The sequence below is a fragment of the Pelodiscus sinensis genome, chromosome 12 (assembly GCF_049634645.1).
Source record: "Pelodiscus sinensis isolate JC-2024 chromosome 12, ASM4963464v1, whole genome shotgun sequence".
NCBI lineage: Eukaryota > Metazoa > Chordata > Testudines > Trionychidae > Pelodiscus > Pelodiscus sinensis.
Genome location: NC_134722.1, coordinates 38,699,362 through 38,717,722, shown reverse-complemented (window position 1 = coordinate 38,717,722; position 18,361 = coordinate 38,699,362). Strand labels below are relative to the sequence as shown.

The following is an 18,361-nucleotide window of genomic DNA, read 5'->3' as shown; positions in this document are numbered from 1 at the left end:
GTACTAACAATGAGGGACTTAAGCAGCCCAAGAACTAGAACCAGATTAACCCTGTGAGATTATGTAGATACTAGTAGAAGAAAGTTCCCATAACTCATTGTAAAAAGTGTGTGTGTGCATATGTGTGTGTGTGTGCACAAGCAAACAGGCCATGGGGGAAAAGCTGACTATCAGCCAGTAGTACTTTCCTGTACTTGCAGCTTGTTTTCATGGTATGTTTGATTTAGCGATAAGTCTTGGGCATGTTAAAACTCCCTGCTACAGAGAACACAAAAGACCACTTCCCCAAGGCTGGTGAAACCTTAGGAGATATTTCTTTAAGGACTATACAAGACCTTAGATACTATACTGTTGAAGCAGTTCTGATGCTAGCTTAGTAGTTTGCTGAGCAACATCTCTAACAGACAGGTATGTGCTTGTTCTTTGGACATCTTGTCTTCATAGCAGATTGCATAAAAAGGTGCTCTAGATCCAACTGCTGCATCGTATCAAAACATACAGGCAGTCCCCAAGTTACGCGGATCCAAGTTACGTCGGATCCGCAGTTACGAACGGGGCCCGTCTCCCTGGTCTCCAGCAGACCAGGGAGAGGAAGCAAAGCGGCGGAGCACGCGGGCAGCGGACAGCCCAGACACGTCTGGGCTGTCCGCTGCCCACGGGCTCCTTGGCTTTGCTCTGCTTTGCTCCCCGTCTCCCTGGTCTGCAGACCAGGGGAACGGGGAGCAAAGCGGCGGAACACGCGTGCAGCGGACAGCCCAGACGCGTCTGGGCTGTCCGCTGCCCGTGTGCTCCGCAGCTTTGCTCTGCTTTGCTCCCCGTCTCCCTGGTCTGCAGACCAGGGGGACGGGGAGCAAAGCAGAGCAAAGCTGCAGAGCCCAAGGGCAGCAGGTCAGCCACGGCGCGTCTGGGCTGTCCCGCTGCCCCTGTGCTCCGCAGCTTTGCTCCGGATGCCTGTGGTACAGCAGCTGGGGCGCTGCCGGTTGGTCCCGTAGCGCCGCTCTGGGCGCTACTGGACCAACCCGGCGGCACCCCAGCTGCTCTGCCCCAGGCGTCCTGATTCAGCCACTGCTGGTCAGTTTCAGCAGCGGCTGAATCAGGACGCCTGGGGCAGAGCAGCTTGGGTGCTGCTGGGTTGGTCCAGTAGCGCCGAGGAGCGGCGGCGCTACTGGACCAACCCAGCAGCACCCTAGCTGCTCTGCCCCAGGCATCCCCAAGTCAGCTGCTGCTGAAACTGACCAGTGGCTGTCTACAGGAAGCCCCTGCCCCGGGCTTCCTGGAATCAGCCGCTGATCAGTTTCAGCAGCAGCTGACTTGGGGATGCCTGGGGTTCTTAAGTTGAATCTGTATGTAAGTCAGAACTGGCCTCCAGATTCAGCCGCTGTTGAAACTGATCAGTTTCAGCAGTGGCTGAATCTGGACGCCAGTTCCGACTTACATACAGATTCAACTTAAGAACAAACCTACAGTCCCTATCTTGTATGTAACCTGGGGACTGCCTGTACTTACTTTCCACAGAATTTCTGGAAGCAAGTTCTATAAATGAAATATACTATGATGATGATATGGTTGTTTGAAAAGTTACTTGGTTGAATATGTGAAATAAGACCAGTCATAAAACTCAACTAAAGATTTAATAGTGTGGAACTTACAGATTTTAAAAGGCAAAATCCATATCTAGCTTATATTCAACAATTTGCAAACTGTGACCTCTTTTAGGGACATCTTATTAATCAGCATCCAGGAGCAATTATTATGGGCAGGTCTCCAAAATCTCAACAGGTCTCCAAAATCTATGACCATATTTATATTTGCTTGTACAGGCCAAATGACCCTTGTCTTACATGCACATTTGCAGGCACATCTGTTCCCATGTACAAGCAGCAAAACTATCATGTACTGAAGGATTTTGTGCAAGTAAAAGAAGGGTTATTTGGCCTCCACAGGCAAAGCTGCATGTGCACATAATTCCCCATTTTATGTGCTGGCTTAGAGATTTACAAACTGGAGCTCCCTAAAATTTTGGTGGATGAATTTTCAAGGCGTCCTTTGGGCCAATTTGTCATTGAATAGATTTACTATTCTTATTAAAATAAAAATCAAATATACCAGAAGTCCAACCATAAAAGGAACTATTTGTATTTTGTAATAAAGATGAATCACATTTATAAATGGTTTATAAAGGATTAATATTTGTTACATACATGAATATCGATAGTATTGATAAGTAATCCATTGAACTCGTAATTTATTAGACATTTATTCCAATATCGTCCATTTATTGACTATTTAGAAACTATAAGCAACTGTAATATAAAGTGTGACAGAAAACACTGCCCAGGAATTTTGTTACAAATGAAATGAAATACTCTTACCTGCCAAGATCTGTGTCAGGGTTCTTTTCCTCCTGGAACACTCAGCAATTCCTTCACTCTCTGAAGTCCTGATCTAAAGCCTGCTGAACTCAGTGGGAATCTTTTTCCATTGACTTGAACAGACTTTTAAATCAGGCCTTCTAGAAGGAAAGGATTTTCATCCATAGCTTTTCTAAAAGTGATTGGGGTTTACAGAGAGGCAATCCCTTATAAGGAAAGAAGCATTTGAGACAGAATTCAGACCTTGATGAGCAATTTGCAGTTACAATTTGCAGGTACTATTTATGACAATACTAGAAGACTTACCCAGCATTGCCTGGGTCTGGGGCTGGCCCTGCGCAATGGGAGCCATGTGGCCCAACCATCAGCTTCTCCCTGGGCTGGCTGGGGTATCTGAGGCACAGGAGTGAGGGTCAGGGGGGGCTCAGGGCAGGGGGTTTGTGTGTGTGGGGAACTGGCGTGAAGGTTTGGTGAAGAGCAGTGGCTTATGGAAGAGGATGTGGGGGTATAGCAGTAGTGGAGGGGAGGGAGGGAAGTCCTTGATCCCCTGCAGGAATGGCGTGGGAGAGGGGGAGGGAAAAGAAAGTACTTGGACCCAGCAGAAGCAGGGAGGAGCCCTAAGTTGCATAGGTTCCCCTAATTGGTAAGGACAGCCTTGTGCTGTGAGTCCTGGGGACCAGCATGGGAACCTTACCTATGCACAGTGGCTTGGCCGGCAGTATGCAGCCAGTCACTTTCTTACTGGTGCAGCTGCCCCCCGTGGTCATTCTGCAGTATGACTATCCTTCCTAGCAGCTCCCTCCTTTTCTGTGACATGGAAAACAATCCCATTCCAAGGACATTATCCTGGCACAACCAAACCCTGACTTTGCTTTAAGTTAGATTAAGAGGAAGCTGCATGCCATATTTGGTGGTCCTAGCTCTTACTGTTTAGGAGGAGTTCTTGAACAAATGGACAGGCACATTTCTAAAATATATAGATAGATTTATCTGCAGTTTTAGAGTCCACATTACATTAATCATTTTACAGTTAATAGGTTTTTAGGAGCATTTTAATTAATTTTTACAAAGCTTATTCATAACTGATATAGTCATGAAGTGTATAGAGGATCTAAAATGGGATCATCAGCATAAATATGGCAAGGAGCTTCCAGCTGTCACACTTACATTGTTTATGTTAAAGGCAAGTGATATTGGGTTTAAAATAGATCCTTGTAGAAATCCTTCAGTAATAAAATTTGGCTGACATATAAATTTAAGAAATTGTTTATATTGGCATAGACAGCTTTGGAAAGAGTTCAGCAAATGAGTCAATACCAACCTCTTGCAGTCTATTAATGAAATCACAGTCCAAATTATTAATTATTTTAGATGAGTCAATGAAGGTACAGCACAGACTTTTCCCTTATTAAAAGGCTAAGTAATGGGAACTATCATACGAGCTAGAACAAGCTTGACCCCTTGATTAGCAGAATATAAATGTAAATAGTGAGCAAGCTGTTTATTAACTAATCTTCTGTAAATCTGGGACAAGTTAATAAGATAGATAATGATCTTTTACAACTTGGACTCCACCTCTGAACAATAGTGCAATGTAAATACACTTCAGTGCTGAAGGAGCCTTTGCTATAAAGCTGAGCCTTTAATTCACAGCAAGTTATTTCGTCTCACAGATGGTAAAATTTACCTGGTGCAAAAGGCCAGAACAAGGCCATATGCAGCATTTAAGCACCATTCAAGGTCTATTATGGGAGGATGAGGGGGTTGTGGAGTATGCTTTGGCTGTACAGAATTACTGGGACACTATAGTGGGAAAAGTCTCCATAGTCCAGCACAGAAGGTCCCGTTAGGAATCAGTCAAGAGATGGGATTCTCGCCTACATTTATGAAGATTCAGTGGCCCCAAAGCAATGTGTGTGGAGAAAAAGTGGCCCACAATTCCATGCCTCACTCTGGAACAGCAGCAGAAGGGCTGAGGAGCCTGCAGTTTCCTGTCCTGGAGTGTGGGATAGCATTCTTTCACTCACATATTCTCCCTCATGTAGCCACGCTAGGGGTATTAAATCTTTCAAGAATAAAAAATGTGATTTTTTTTTTTAATGAAAAAACACTTTCACTTTTCTGTGTCCTAGTATTATCTGAGGCATCATCCCTATAAAGTTTAGATGGTTGTGTCTATCATTCTGGCCAGGCATAATATATTATATTCACTTAGGGCATGTCTACACCAGGAAATTACTGTGAAATAACTTATTTTAAAATAGCATGTCCACGCTACAGGGAAGCCTCAAAATTAGTCTGAGGCAAGTTCCCTTAACATGGACCTGCTACCTTAACTTAGATCCCCAGGAAGCACTGGGGAGCAATTACTGTGAATGACTCTGGGGAGTAGTTATTTCAAAATAGCAGCAGTGGAGCATCCACACTACTGCTATTTCAAAATATCTATTTTGAAATAAGAGTTATTCCTTGTGGAAAGCAGGAAACACTATTTTGAAATAACAGACTTGGTAGTGTGGATGCTCCACGTTCTATTTTGAAATAAGGGGAGGTATTCTGAAATCACTCCCTAGTGTAGACCAGGACATAACGTAGTTACGTTCTACTTCGGTGGCACAGCGTACATTTAGGGTCAAGCAGCATCCCTTCACATATAAGTGATATGAATTTTACTGAGATTACAAGTGCAAGGAAAATTAAAATTCCTTGTCCTGGAGCATCTGAAATGAAAATTCCATAAACATTTGTGTAGATGGCTCAATCACTGAAACGGTCACAAGAAGTGAATATAAATGTGGTGCAAGTGCTCTTTTAAACCAAGTGACTGCATAGAGGAAATTGGAGGGATTTTTTCCACTATTGATCCAGGTCTGTGCAGCTTTTGCTCAACTTGCTTATTTAATTTGCACTTACAAATCCTGCATGAGCTTCTGTTTTTCAAAAGCGGTCAGCTTCACTATAGCCAAATCTTTCTTGAATCTAAATGAGACTTTCACAAAGAGCACAGCTTTCAGAAACAAGCTGTAAAATGACCAGTCTGACTCTTTATGTTATAGGATCAGAATGTTCTAATAAGCTCATTTAACACAATTAATTACATGTCACTCCAAATTAAAATATCCTATATGAAAGAAAGTTTCCCTTGATATGCTGGTTATTAAAAATATCTGCACTTAGATAACTATCAGAATTTTCGTATTTAAATTAATCAGAGGAAGTAAATAAACTGCAATAAATTTATTTTCTATAGACTTAATAGCCAATCATACTGTATTATGATGGATTATTATTTTATAAGATGAGTAATGTGCTTCTTATAAGAATCAACTTTAGCCAGTTATTATTTACATTTACTTTAATTTGTCAAAAAACTAACTAGTCCTCTTAAGTGTTGCAGTTCTTGCCTTATCCCAGTAGATTCTTTTAAAGGAGGGAATTTTGAGAGGCGATAATAAAACCAGGGACTCTTTTTGTTCCTGACTTCAAATCATTTTGTAAGAGTCCTGTGCTTCTCACTTTTGGCCCAAAAAGCCCCCACTTATAAAATGTTAGCCACTTAACCCTTTCATTTTGATAATTTAAAAAATCCAGGCCATGTCATTTTTTCTCAAGAACTTAAAAGTCTTTGCACCTGCTAGGACCCAAGTTCATGGATCAGTGTTTCTGCTGAAAAAGTTGATGCAGCTTAATGATGTAATCAACTTTTACAAGGGAAATCACAGATCTCTGAGCTTAGATTTTGGCAACTAAGTAAAGTAAATCATTTTCGACTACTTGATTTTCAAAATCACTTGCTTGTATGTTTTAGCTGTAATTTTAGTACATAAGAGTGCATGCACAAAAGGGTGTACACATCTGCATACTTAAATGAATACTCAAAATTTCTGTGATTGAACATGGTGAGTGATGACTAGTTAAGCCTGATTGCGTGGGTGTGGAGTTGCCTCAGTTATCTGGGCAAATCCAATAACTAACTGTATGTACAAAATGCAGATGAATTTTCTATACACAGTTGAGTGCATGCTTTTTTCAAAGTCTAGCCCATTAACTCTACGCATTAATCACTTTACTTTCATATTTTAGTGAGCACTACTTTAGCCAAACATATGTTTAAAGAGGATATGAGAAAGTAAGTCAATGTTCCTTTCAGAGATGATAAAAAGTTGCAAAGCAACACACATACTGTCAATATATATAAAACCCAGACTAGTAAAGAGTTGTACAACCTCAGAGTTACAAACTGGATTGTCTACTACACATCTTATTTGGAACCAGAAGTACCCAATCAGGGAACAGCAGAGAACTAAAAATGCAAATCCGTTATGTGTTGTATTAAATATGAACTACTAAAAAAATTGAAGAGAATTTAAAAAAAAAGACTTGACAAGGTAAGGAAACATTATGCTTGTTTCATTTACATTAAGAAAAAATGGCATTTTTCTTCTGCATCGTAAAATTTCAAAGTGGTCTTAAGTCAGTGTTCAGTTGTAAACTGTTGAAAGAGTAACCATAATGGATCGTTTGGCATTATGAACATTTCAGAGTTATGAACAATCTTCATTTCTAAGGTGTTTGTAACTCTGAGGTTCTACTCTGTATTTGTAAAGACTGCATTGAGAGAAGAGTGTCCTATTGGCATGAGCACTGGATGGGAGCTAGGAACTCATGAATTCTAATGTTAGATGTACCTTACTCTGACCTTGGACCAGTTTCTTCTAGTAAAATGGAAGTGGTCCTCACACACCTCATAGGGTATGTCTACACTACCCTCCTAGTTCGAACTAGGAGGGTAATGTAGGCATACCGCACTTGCAAATGAAGCCCAGGATTTGAATTTCCCGGGCTTCATTTGCATAAGCAGGGCGCTGCCATTTTTAAAACCCCGCTGGTTCGAACCCCGTGCAGCGCGGCTACACGGGGCACGAACTAGGTAGTTCGAACTAGGCTTCCTAGTTCGAACTACTGTTACTCCTCATTCCACGAACTACTGTCACTCCTCCCTTCCAGTTCTACTGTTCTATGATTCTATGTAAAGTGCCATATGTGTTACGTGTAATTGATCAAACTATTAATAATAGGGTTTGAATTAAATCTAATTGTTTTAGTAGTAATGTGACAGACACATAGACTGAAATTGAAAAGCTGGTTTATTCTCCTGTTCATTATTTCCCTGAAAAATGCGCTAGTCGTACCTTGTGTAACACTCATACCTGGTGTGTCTTCAGAGTTGCTGCACTGGGATTAATTTGTCCATTCTGATAAAAATGCAAAGGTCTGTTCTAAAGTAACCCACAGGACAGTTAGTTCACTTGACTGGTAAGCGTACAAGTCCTGCAAAAGCCACTGACATCAGCGTCAGATCCACAAACACAGTGGAATATAAGTTTTGAGATCTTTGTGAGAATCTCCAAGTAGAACTATCTCCTTAGTCTGCTGCAGATTAATACAGGTTGAATCTCCCTTGTCCAGCACCCTCAGAACCTGACCGGTCCCAAACGAGGGATTTGCCAGACCGGGGACGTCCCTCCCAACATGTCCCATGCTGAACTGCTTCCCCATGCTAGGCCTCCAGCCCAGCACTGCTGCTGCCTGCCTGGCTGTGGCTCCCCAGACTGGCTCCCCTAGCTGCCGTGGGAGCCAGAGCTCCATGGCTGTGGCCAGGGCTCGAGCTCCAAGCCACTGTGGGACCCCAGCTCTACAGCTGGGGCTGGAACTCCATGGCCGCTGCTTGACCCTGAGCTCCGCAGCCACTACCAACCCCTGCTACCTCCCAGCCACAGGGGGCAGAACTCTGCTGCACCGTCCACCCCCACATGTGTATGTAGTGATTGGCATCATGAGATCAAGTGCTAGCTCCTACCTGAGTCACCAGTCCCTCCCCTCCCCCTTCTCCCCACTGCACTTCTGCCACACAGGACCAGGAATGTTGCTGGACCAGAGAGTCCCAGTTAAGGGAGGTAAACCCATATAACCTGATGCTGTACATGACATGCCCGAAACAATGGATTTCACACTGCAATTTGCACTGGAACTGTGTCTAGGTATGTGTGCAGCACACAGTACAACGGGGTCCTTGTCCTGCTGCAATACAATACTGACCCCAACCCTAAGCTTATTCTACACTTAGGGATAGAGCTGGTAGATCCTTAACAGGCTGGTATTTTTTTTATAACAGGGTGCTGGAAAGTGAAGAAGGGAGGAAAGGCTATGTGGTGTACCCTACCAGCAAGAACCATAGTTCAAGTCAAAAGGGGAGAAAGGCATCACTCAAAGGCAGCGGGAGGAGGATTGACTACATGCTTTACACAGAAGAGGGTATTTACCTGGAATGGAAAGTGGTGAGTTTTCTAGTAAACTGTAACTCAAAATGTGAAGTGCTCAGGTGGCGCGCACTCAGCCCTGCAGATCTGCTCAGAGGGCTAAAGTCAAACTCGCATCTCCAAAGGAAACTCACCATTCAGACCCTCTCTTCCCCTTTCGACTCTGGGTGGTCTGTTACTACTTGGGAGTGAGAGAATGTGGCTTGGGGGGAGAGGAAGAGATGCACCAACTACTCAACTGTATAAACAACCAAAGATAACATCTGCCAAACTTTCACACGCTTGGACTCTGTTCAGGAATGTATCAGATCTCAAAAATGGGCTCAGATCAAATGGTTTTGATCCCAACATTTGACTAGTAAATACATCCCCTGTTCTATGTTAGATCATGTGTATGTAGTGACTGGCATAATGGGCTCCAAGTGCTAGCTCCTCCATGCTTTGAAGAGAGTTTGGCCATGGGCAGAGGGATGGGGGAGGGAATGAGAGATGTTGTCCTAGGGCGATCTACCGGTAGATCTCAGGGGCTCTAAGAGTAGCTCTTGAGCCCTCTCTGAACTGCGCACCTGTGCAGTACATTTACATTAGATTTCCTCATTTGAGGAGCAGCTACTCACCAAGCAACAACACAGGAGAGTAGCTGCGAGGAATGGTGGGAGGTCGGGAGGGCTGAAACACCCCAGCCAGCTGACTGTGGCTTTCAGCTGAAAGAGGCTGCCCCACGCTTTATCTGATCAGCGGCTTCTCCTCTGTGCCTGCCCACGTGAAGCGTGGTGCACCCTGGCTGAGCGCCATGGCCAGCTGGCTGGGCAGCCACTTCTCTTTCCTCCAGCCTGGCTGCCCTGCGCTCAGCCCAGGGAAGCTGTGTCTAGCTCCAGCTGTGCTGGAGCAAGCTTCCCGGGCTGAGCGCAGGGCAGCCGTGCGGGAATGAAGAGAAGCGGCTTCCCAGCCAGCTGGCCATGGCGCTCAGGCAGGGAGCACCACACTCCACGTGGGCAGGCACAGAGGGGAAGCCGCCCGATCAGCTAGAGCGCAGTTCAGCCTCCTCCGGGCTGAAAGCCACAGCCAGCTGGCCAGGCAGCTTCTTCTCTGCACCAGCCCACGTGGAGCATGGTGCACCCTGGCTGAGCACCACTTCCAAATGTTGAAAAACCACTTCCAAATGTTGGAAAATCCTTTTTTAAAAAGCAGCAGTATAAGGATTGGGGATAGCAAGTGATGGAGAGGAGGAGAATAGAGAGGGCGGGGCTTCAAGGAAGGGGCGGGGCTTCAAGGAAGGGGCGGGGCAGTAGATCTTGGCTTGGTCTGTCATTTAAAAAGTGATCTTGGGTGTAAAAAGGTTGGAGACCACTGTCCTAGGGTCAGTGGTAAGCTTTTTGCCATCCCTGTGAACGGCTATCCACGTTACGAGCCTCTGAATATCCCAGTTCACAGATGCTCAAAGACTTAGTAAAGTTTGGCAGCTAATCTGTGTGTGAAGGTTGTCTGCACTGGGCATGCACCACCCGAGATCCGTTGGAACTGAGCAGGACTTTCCCTGCTATTGGTCCTCCTGGCTATTGGGGACCATTGTGACCCAGGTCCAAAACTGGGTGACACCGAATACCTCAGTGTTCCTGCTACTAAAGCCCAGACAACATGAAAGAGACAGAGGAATCAGCTTGACTTCAGTTCAGAGGGTTCAGGGGACAGAACTGGGGAGAGGGAGCCTGGGATGAGGGCTGGGACAAGGACAGATTGGAGAGCCAAGTGGCAGAAGGCTGTGTAATAAACTGAATTACCCTCTGACCTGGAACTGAAGAGAGGGACTTCATAACTCCCACAGCGTCTATCCGTTTACTAGTGCTATCTAGTGGCAGACATCTGTGACATAGAGACAGCTGAGATCAGGATGGGTCCGCATGATGGATTTGATTTTTTTCCCCGTTTACAGTTCAGCTTCCTCGTGCATTTGCATTATGACAGTCTTTAAGTCTATGATTACACACTATTTTCCCCACACACAGGGTACCTGCCTTATCATGGTGTAACCTGTGCACTCCAGCAGACAGAGCCACCCTTCCACCCCACCCCTCCACCCTCTCAGACACTGATTGCACTCTCCCCTTGAGCTTTCTGTGGCACACTCATTCCCCCTGTAGCACAGTGGATCCTTTGTCTTTTGGGCTCTCATGGAAACAGAGAGACATGTTTTGGGCTTAAGAAAGTAAACTGGGAGGAGATGTGGAAAATACAAGCCCAATGCATTTTGAATATACCTCACTGATTTTTGCACTTTCCCCTTTTGTTCCTTTTGCAGGAAGTTGAAGAGTTCAATTTTATTACACAGTTAGCAGGTTTGACAGACCACCTGCCAGTGGCTATGCGTCTGATGGTATCTACAGGGGAAGAGGATTCATAAAACTGACCAGCTTAGTCAGAAGATTAGAAGAGGGAAGTTTCAATTTGACCTATATCAGAGGATAAGAAAGAACTCTTCTGGTGCCACATTAAGATAGATAACTAGACCTGACCCAGGCTACCCCTCCACAACTCAACTGGCTTTCAAGTTCCTCTCAAAATGTACCAGCATCGGAGGAAATAAAGGGAAGAAATTATGTGGGTTGGGACCAATAAAAAACCATTGTAACAAGTTGGTCAGGTAACAGGGCAGGGCTGTATCTCATCGCTTTCACTGTGGACCAAAAGGAACCGAGATGGAAGTCCTTATTCCTTTTGAACCAGTGCCATTCTTACTAAAACATGTTTTTATACTAATATATAGCACAATTTAGTTTGTAATCCGTCTGTGAGTTAGTGCTGCTCAATGGATTTTTGCATATCTTTGTAAAACTAAGCTAAAGCTTTTTTTCTTTTCTTTTTCCAAGCCTGTTAATGTCGTAGTAGTATGCCTGCATCAGTAGCATGCGCCCGCATTGCATGCCACTCTGAGATAAATAGTCATTAAGATACCATGGGGGAAATAAGCATAGAAATAGAAATTCAAAATCAGAAGCTACCCAAGAAAAGCATTCTGGGATTGGCTAAACATTTTCCAATCAACTTAATGGACTTTAAAAAAAAAATCTGCACCCAATTTGCAATAAGAATCTTACCCTTTCAGAGTCCTCTCTAAGGATTATTATTAAAAATCAGATGTTAAAAGTTTAAAAATCTAGTCCCAGAATCCTTATTCCAACTATATGCCCATTAAAATCAACAAGAGTTTTGCCTGGGTAACAGCTCCAGAATAGGGCCTAAGTTTGCTAACTACATGATGCCACTTTTGAATGTCTTAGGGTTCCTTCCCCACATTTAGGGCAGTTCTGACTTACAGTATGAGGTTATATAGAATTGTATGGTTATCGATTCACGTGGTATCACTGATAATATCAGAGGGTCAATTCTCTTCTTTGATTGGAAACAATGAATGAGGAAAGACTTGTGACGAACATGCAAGACACAAAGTGATGATTTCAGAGAACAGATGAAGAAAGCAGAGTGTGTTTGACAAGACAGGTTGGGACAGGAACAGAAACTGATGGCAGAATAAAAAAACAAAAAAAGGGCACTAAAACCTGAAGCCTTTTTTAAAGGAGAACTCTTCTTGTGATCTGAAAATAATTTTTTAATGTGTGGAATACAGCCCTGCATTTTTGTGCCCTCAGTCTTCACTAGAGTCTCGGCTGGTTAATTTTTTTTTTTTTTTTTTTGTGGTGGTGGTTTTCTCTTTCCACTGCACAAACCTCCATCAGCCACTCCTTTTAGCAGCGAGTGCTTTCTTTACTGCCCTATCCCAGTGCCCTACCCTTTTCACCTTCCTGTCTCCCCTACTCATTACATTTCAAAAGGGATTCATAATTGAGCATACTGGCCCTTTGTCCATTTAGGGATGTAAAATGAGGCAAAAGCAAAGGAGGGGATGGAAGCCAATGAGCATGCCATACTAAAGAAATAGGCTTTTGCTCTTCTGAAGAAGAGTATTCTATTGAAAAGAATACCTCTGGGCCCACACGACCTGCTAATTTACCTGTTGTTCCTTAATCAAAGTCATTCTCCTTAACCTCACTCCATTTTTACACTGTTTTCCCCATTCTCTACCATGTATTTGGGGATTTTTTTAAGGACAATTTTTAAAGGAAAGGAAATTCACCTCTCAGTTGCACCCAAACTTTCACCAGTTTAAACATTTTGTTAGTCAATATGATGTAAATCTCTCTGTAGAATACTTATTATCCTTTAAACCTGTTATAGGCTTAAAATCATACAAATTCTTGCATGAGTTTAACTGCCTCCATTTAAAAACCAAATACTTAGTTAAAGCCATGTCACTCTGCATGTGGAGAAGCAGTTAGTCAGTTTCTTTCATTAGCACTGAGATCACTGGCTAGAGCCAGACAGTTTTCCTCTCCTCAGTCTTGACCCATCATATCCTTCATTTTTCAGTCCTGGGCTCCCTTGAACACATACTGCCTCTCACAACTAAATTGTGCCAAACTACATGGGGGACTGTGAAGTGCAATAGAGATTAGAATGAGACCAAATTTAGCATCCCTTTTGGTCTAAACAAGAATTGAAACCAAGTGCTGAGAGGCAGAAGCCTACTGCACTACTTATTCCCCTCTGTAGCTTTCTGTATGCACAGAGTAGGTGCGCACATGGTTTCCTGGTTTCTTTGCTCTGCAGCTAGCTCAGAAAGACTTTGAAAAAAATGCTTGTAATCCTATTTTCTATCTTGTTTGTATTTTATTAACCTTTTAAAAAACAGTATCAATAGCAATTTGTGTGCCGACCAGCAGCTATGCTGCCATATTACTATCAGTAGTAGAGCTACATCGGAGGTATAGTATTTTTAATAGCTTTCCTAACAATGTAAATTAGTTTGATATCAAATTCACTGATTATCAGTTAGTTGCTGAATTTATTGACACCATGTGGGATGTAAACATAACAATTACTGCCAAACAATGTTACACTATTTACAGTAAAAACTAATGATGTCTAAATTACTGTCAGTTTAATTCCGTGAAGTCATACTGACTCTAAAAGACAGGCACTTACCTTACACTTTTAGGATATGATGAGAGACACCTTTTCAATTCTGAAGTAAACAGATTCTTAGATTTTGATGTTCCAAATTTTTCAGTGCTCTCTGTTTTTAATGGTTGATAAATGCATAGTTATAAAATAGTCACTATTTGAAACAAAATACACCAACTAACCAATACAGTTAGTTGTTACTAAACTTACAGATCTAACCTTGCAAGAGGGTGATGCTAAGAGGTACAGTATTGTGACTTCTTTGTACAAATGCTCTTTGCTTTATTACATCGATCCTGTGCCTTCTGATGCCTTGATACACGAGAGGGATTTAGAGCATTATAGAACATACACTTTCCAGAGCATATGCTCCAGAGAACAGAAGACAGGACTATGCAGCACTTTAAAGACTAACAAGATGGTTATTAGGTAGTCTTTAAAGTGCTGCATAGTCCTGTCTTTTGTTTCAGCTAGACCAGACTAACATGGCTGCATCTCTATCACTACTCCAGAGAACAGTGCACTTTGTGAAAGAGGAACAGAAGTCTCATTCTCCACATCGATTCAAAAGGAGCCATTCAGACCATACACTACTGGCAGAATATTGATTTTTTTTTAAAGCCTTAAAACTCAGGTCATGTGATGGCATATTTTTATTTTCATTAATGTTTTTTAAATAACTACCACAGGATATTAAGACTCAAGCAGCTCCTAGAAAATAAATCCCAGCCTGATTCAGGACAGCATGACCACCCCTACTAACAGTATGACTATGTCTACACTCGCTGCTTCTTGCGCAGCTATGGCCGTTCTTGCGCATTGATCTGCAGAACGTCCACACTGCCCGCCTGCTCTTGCGCAGGGAAATTTACAGTACAGCGTGGTAAGAGAGGGCTTCTTGCATAAGAGCTACGCTCTTTTTTAACAGGTATAAGCCCTCTTGTGCAGGAGCTCTTGCTCAAGCAGGCAGTGTGGACTCTCGGCAGGGATTTCTTGCGCAAGAAAGTCCTATGGCTAAAATGGCCACCAGAGCTTTCTTGCGCAAGAAAGCGTCCACACTGCCATGGGCGCTCTTATGCAAAAGCACAGCTCGCACATGGCAGTGTGGACGTTTTCTTGCACAAGACTTCTTGCGCAAGAAGCTGTGAGTGTAGACATAGCCCAAGTGTTTCCCAAAGAGTATGAGTCAAACTCTCAATAGCTACTTACCCTACTGGGCATAGGAATTTTCAGAAGAGTGTGTGTATCTCCGAAGAGTGTGTGATGATACTATTTTTTGTTTAATAACCTAACATCAATACCAGTTCTTGATAAAATGACTGTGGACATCTTAGATGAAGTGTCACTGAATGGCTTTTTAAAAAGATACAATACACATATGCTCTGAAGAGTCAACTTCTGCTTTTGTTACACTCAATTCTCGTTTTACAAGGACAGTGTTGTTAGAACAGGAGAATGTTCCTTAAATGAGTATAAACGAAGGCTATCATTTTCAAAAAAGCCTCAGGATTTTAGACACCCAAATCCTATTGGCTTTCAATGGGAGATGGGTACCTAACACCCTTAGGGTGTGTCTACACTAGGTTGGTAGTTCGAGCTAGGTAGGCAAATGAAGGCAACCGGAGTGGAACGAGGTGTACCGGTAGTTCGAATTAGAGATTAAAATTCAAACTACCTACTCCGTGCCACATGTAGCCATGGGCACGGAGTTCAAACTAAGGGGGATTTAAAAATGGCGGCGCCCGGAAAAATGCAAATGAAGCCCAGGATATTTAAATCCCGGGCTTCATTTGCAATTCTGGTTGCCCTCATTTGCCTACCTAGCTCGAACTACCCTTAGAATCATAGAGTACTAGAACTGGAAGGGACCTTGAGAGGTCATCCAGTCCAGTCCCCTGCCCCCAGGCAGGACCAAGCATGGTCTATATCATCCCTGACAGACGTCTATCCAATCTGCTCTTAAATACTGTATCTCTAGTGATGGAGATTCCACAACCTCCCTAGGCAACTTATTCCAGAGTTTAACCACCTTAACAGGAAGTTTTTCCCAACATCCAACCTAAACCTCCCTTGCTGCAATTTAAGATCATTGCTGCTTGTCCTATCATCAGAGACCAAGGAAAACAATTTTTCTCCCTCCTCCTTGCAACACCCTTAGGCATCTTTGAAAATGACAGCCCAAAAGAAAAGTCTCAAACCTTTCTGGGCACATTCAGATCTGGTTAATGTGTGCACTATTTGCTTGCTGGCGTGGGGCTCTGAAAGGTATCAGTGGACAATATGTGATCATATGAGATACCATGCTACGTCTGCAACAAGCACTGAGGAAGAGAGCTTGTGACATTACTGTTGAATTCCACAGTGTAACATTTATGTTTTGGTTAATGTATTCTGATGTGGTTTGCATGGTGGCAGTTAGACTCAGTTTAAGCAGCCATTCAAGTTACCAGCAACAATGGGCTGCTCAATACAGGTGACCTAAGGAAAATGACTTTTACTTAATATTGGCTTCAAGGAGAGTTGGCGATACTCTGCATTTTGTTGAACTGCATTCTGCAACTGAGGTTACTTTGAGACAGTCTCCGAAGAGAGGATGTTTCCTAGTAAAAATTGTCTTTTACACATCACTGCAATGTCTTGTCCCATAGCTGTGACAGCTAATCTCTAACTCCTACCTGTTGGATAAAGCATGAAGCTTTACTATGGGACCTTCAGTTATTTCCCTTTTAAACCTTTTTTAATGGCTCTTCTCCAGTGATTCAGATTAAACAGATCTGACTGTCCCCAGCTTAATATAAGGAGCAATCAGGCCACTTTTGATTGGGTTGAGTTCAGCCCAACTCTGAAAATTATTTTTCTCCTCTCCTTTTGGATCAAGAGGAATGAGAGAAGAGGCATGTGTAGGATTCATGAGTGTTCCTGGTTATCCTCCATCATGTCCCTGGTCACTAAAGTAGGTATTCCTGAAGATTGTCCATAACCATCTTGTTTTAAATATGACTATTAATCTTGATGCTTTTTAAATATTGTATTAATGCTGAGGTTTAGAAACCAGATATAAAATAACTTTTTTATTTCAATGATTTTTTGGTATTGTATCCTGGGACCTAATGTTTTTATATGGTAAGCACACAGCTGACATTTTGTTATAAATGTATACAAAACAAAAAAATCAAACATGTTCATTGTTTTTTTTGCCTGTAAGAAAACCACAGTCTTACACCTGATGAAAAACAAGATATTTTGAAAAAAGAATCACTTTTTTTCTTTACTGGTGCTGAAAGGAATTAATGGTTGATTCAAATGAGATAATAAAATGTCAAGGCTCAAATATTTCTCTGCATTCCACTTATTACTTTTGTTTCAATGTGTTGGAGTCTAAAAAATTAATGTTAAAAAGAGTCAAATGCAGCCAATAGAACTATAATTCTTTATTAAGTTTTCCTATGAAGTCTCATTATGCTGTCATTAGTTATATTATAGTAACATCTACTTTTCCCAACTGAGATTCCACTGTGCTAGGCACTATTCAAACACATAGGAAGACAATTTTTCCTGTAATGAAGAGCTCTGCAATCTAAACTATTAAAGGAAGGGAGAAATAAAAGAATTAGCCCTATTTTACAGATGGAAGGATTAGTGGCACAGACACTAAAGCCATGTCTACATTAGGAAACTATTTTGAAATTACTAAATTTGACTTAAGAACTTCTGATTTAACAAATTCAAACTGGAGTGTCCTCACTATGGAGAAGCATCGAAATTAGTCTGAGACAGGCTCTGTTAATGTGGATGTGCTACCTCAGACTTACAGCCCCAGGAAGCATGCTGGGGAGCTGCAGGAGGCAGTCACACTAAAGTTATTTTGAAATTACCATTTCAGAATTAGCATTGCTCCTCATGAAAAGCAGGAGTACAGAGTTTGAGTTCTTCAGCTCCAAATAATGGGCTTTGTGGATGCACCCCTTATAAATTCAAACTTGAGGGGGGTTATTTCAGAATCAGGTACTAGTATAGGCCAGGGCTAAGTGACTTACCTGTCATCCCCCAGGAAGTCCATGGTAGACCTTAGCTCTGAACCTATATTTCTCAAGTCCCAGTCTAGTACCTTAGCCACAAGACCATCTTCCTTCCTCTTTCACTCATAAACACTAACAGCAAAGGAAAACTTCCCAAAGCCGGTGTTTCTTGTCATACAATAGTAAATCTTCATGCCTCGGTGACTTTAGTCCAATCTCTGAACTATAGATTAAAAAATAGCCTGGGCTACCAGTCAATGCAGTTAAAATTAATAAAAAATACACTTGTGCTCAGGAATGCAGGTTCCATTGACTTGATTCACTTTAATGAGAACCCACTAGGGTGTGTCAGCCCCTTTTGACCTTTCCCAAAGACACCTGAAAAGAACCCTCGGGGTTCTAGATTTTTTTTAATTTCTACAATTATAGAAAAAGAAATTACCAGAGTACAAACCAGTAAGAATGTGGACATACATGCACTTCTGCAATTAGCTAGGAAGGGTCCTTCTCCTATGTGATACTAGGCTAGATGGTCTGAACCAGTTTTGCTGTTATCTACTATCATCTCATCACCTACAGCCGCAGTTCAGAGTGTGTTCAATTCCTCTTCATTCTCTTACAGTGAGCGGTT

The 18,361-nt window shown here is 42.5% G+C and overlaps 1 protein-coding gene across 2 annotated transcripts in view; it reads left to right on the top strand.

The window, feature by feature from the left end:
• Positions 1-17,042, top strand: part of SMPD3 (sphingomyelin phosphodiesterase 3) — a 230,240-nt gene extending 213,198 nt beyond the window's left edge. For both annotated transcript variants that reach the window (XM_006117574.3, XM_006117573.2), the window contains 2 exons: positions 8,548-8,710; positions 10,992-17,042. In XM_006117574.3, coding sequence (XP_006117636.1) covers positions 8,548-8,710; positions 10,992-11,093 — 265 coding nt within the window. In that variant the 3' untranslated portion in view covers positions 11,094-17,042. The remainder of the gene's footprint in view (positions 1-8,547; positions 8,711-10,991) is intronic.
• The last annotated feature ends 1,319 nt before the right edge of the window (positions 17,043-18,361 follow it).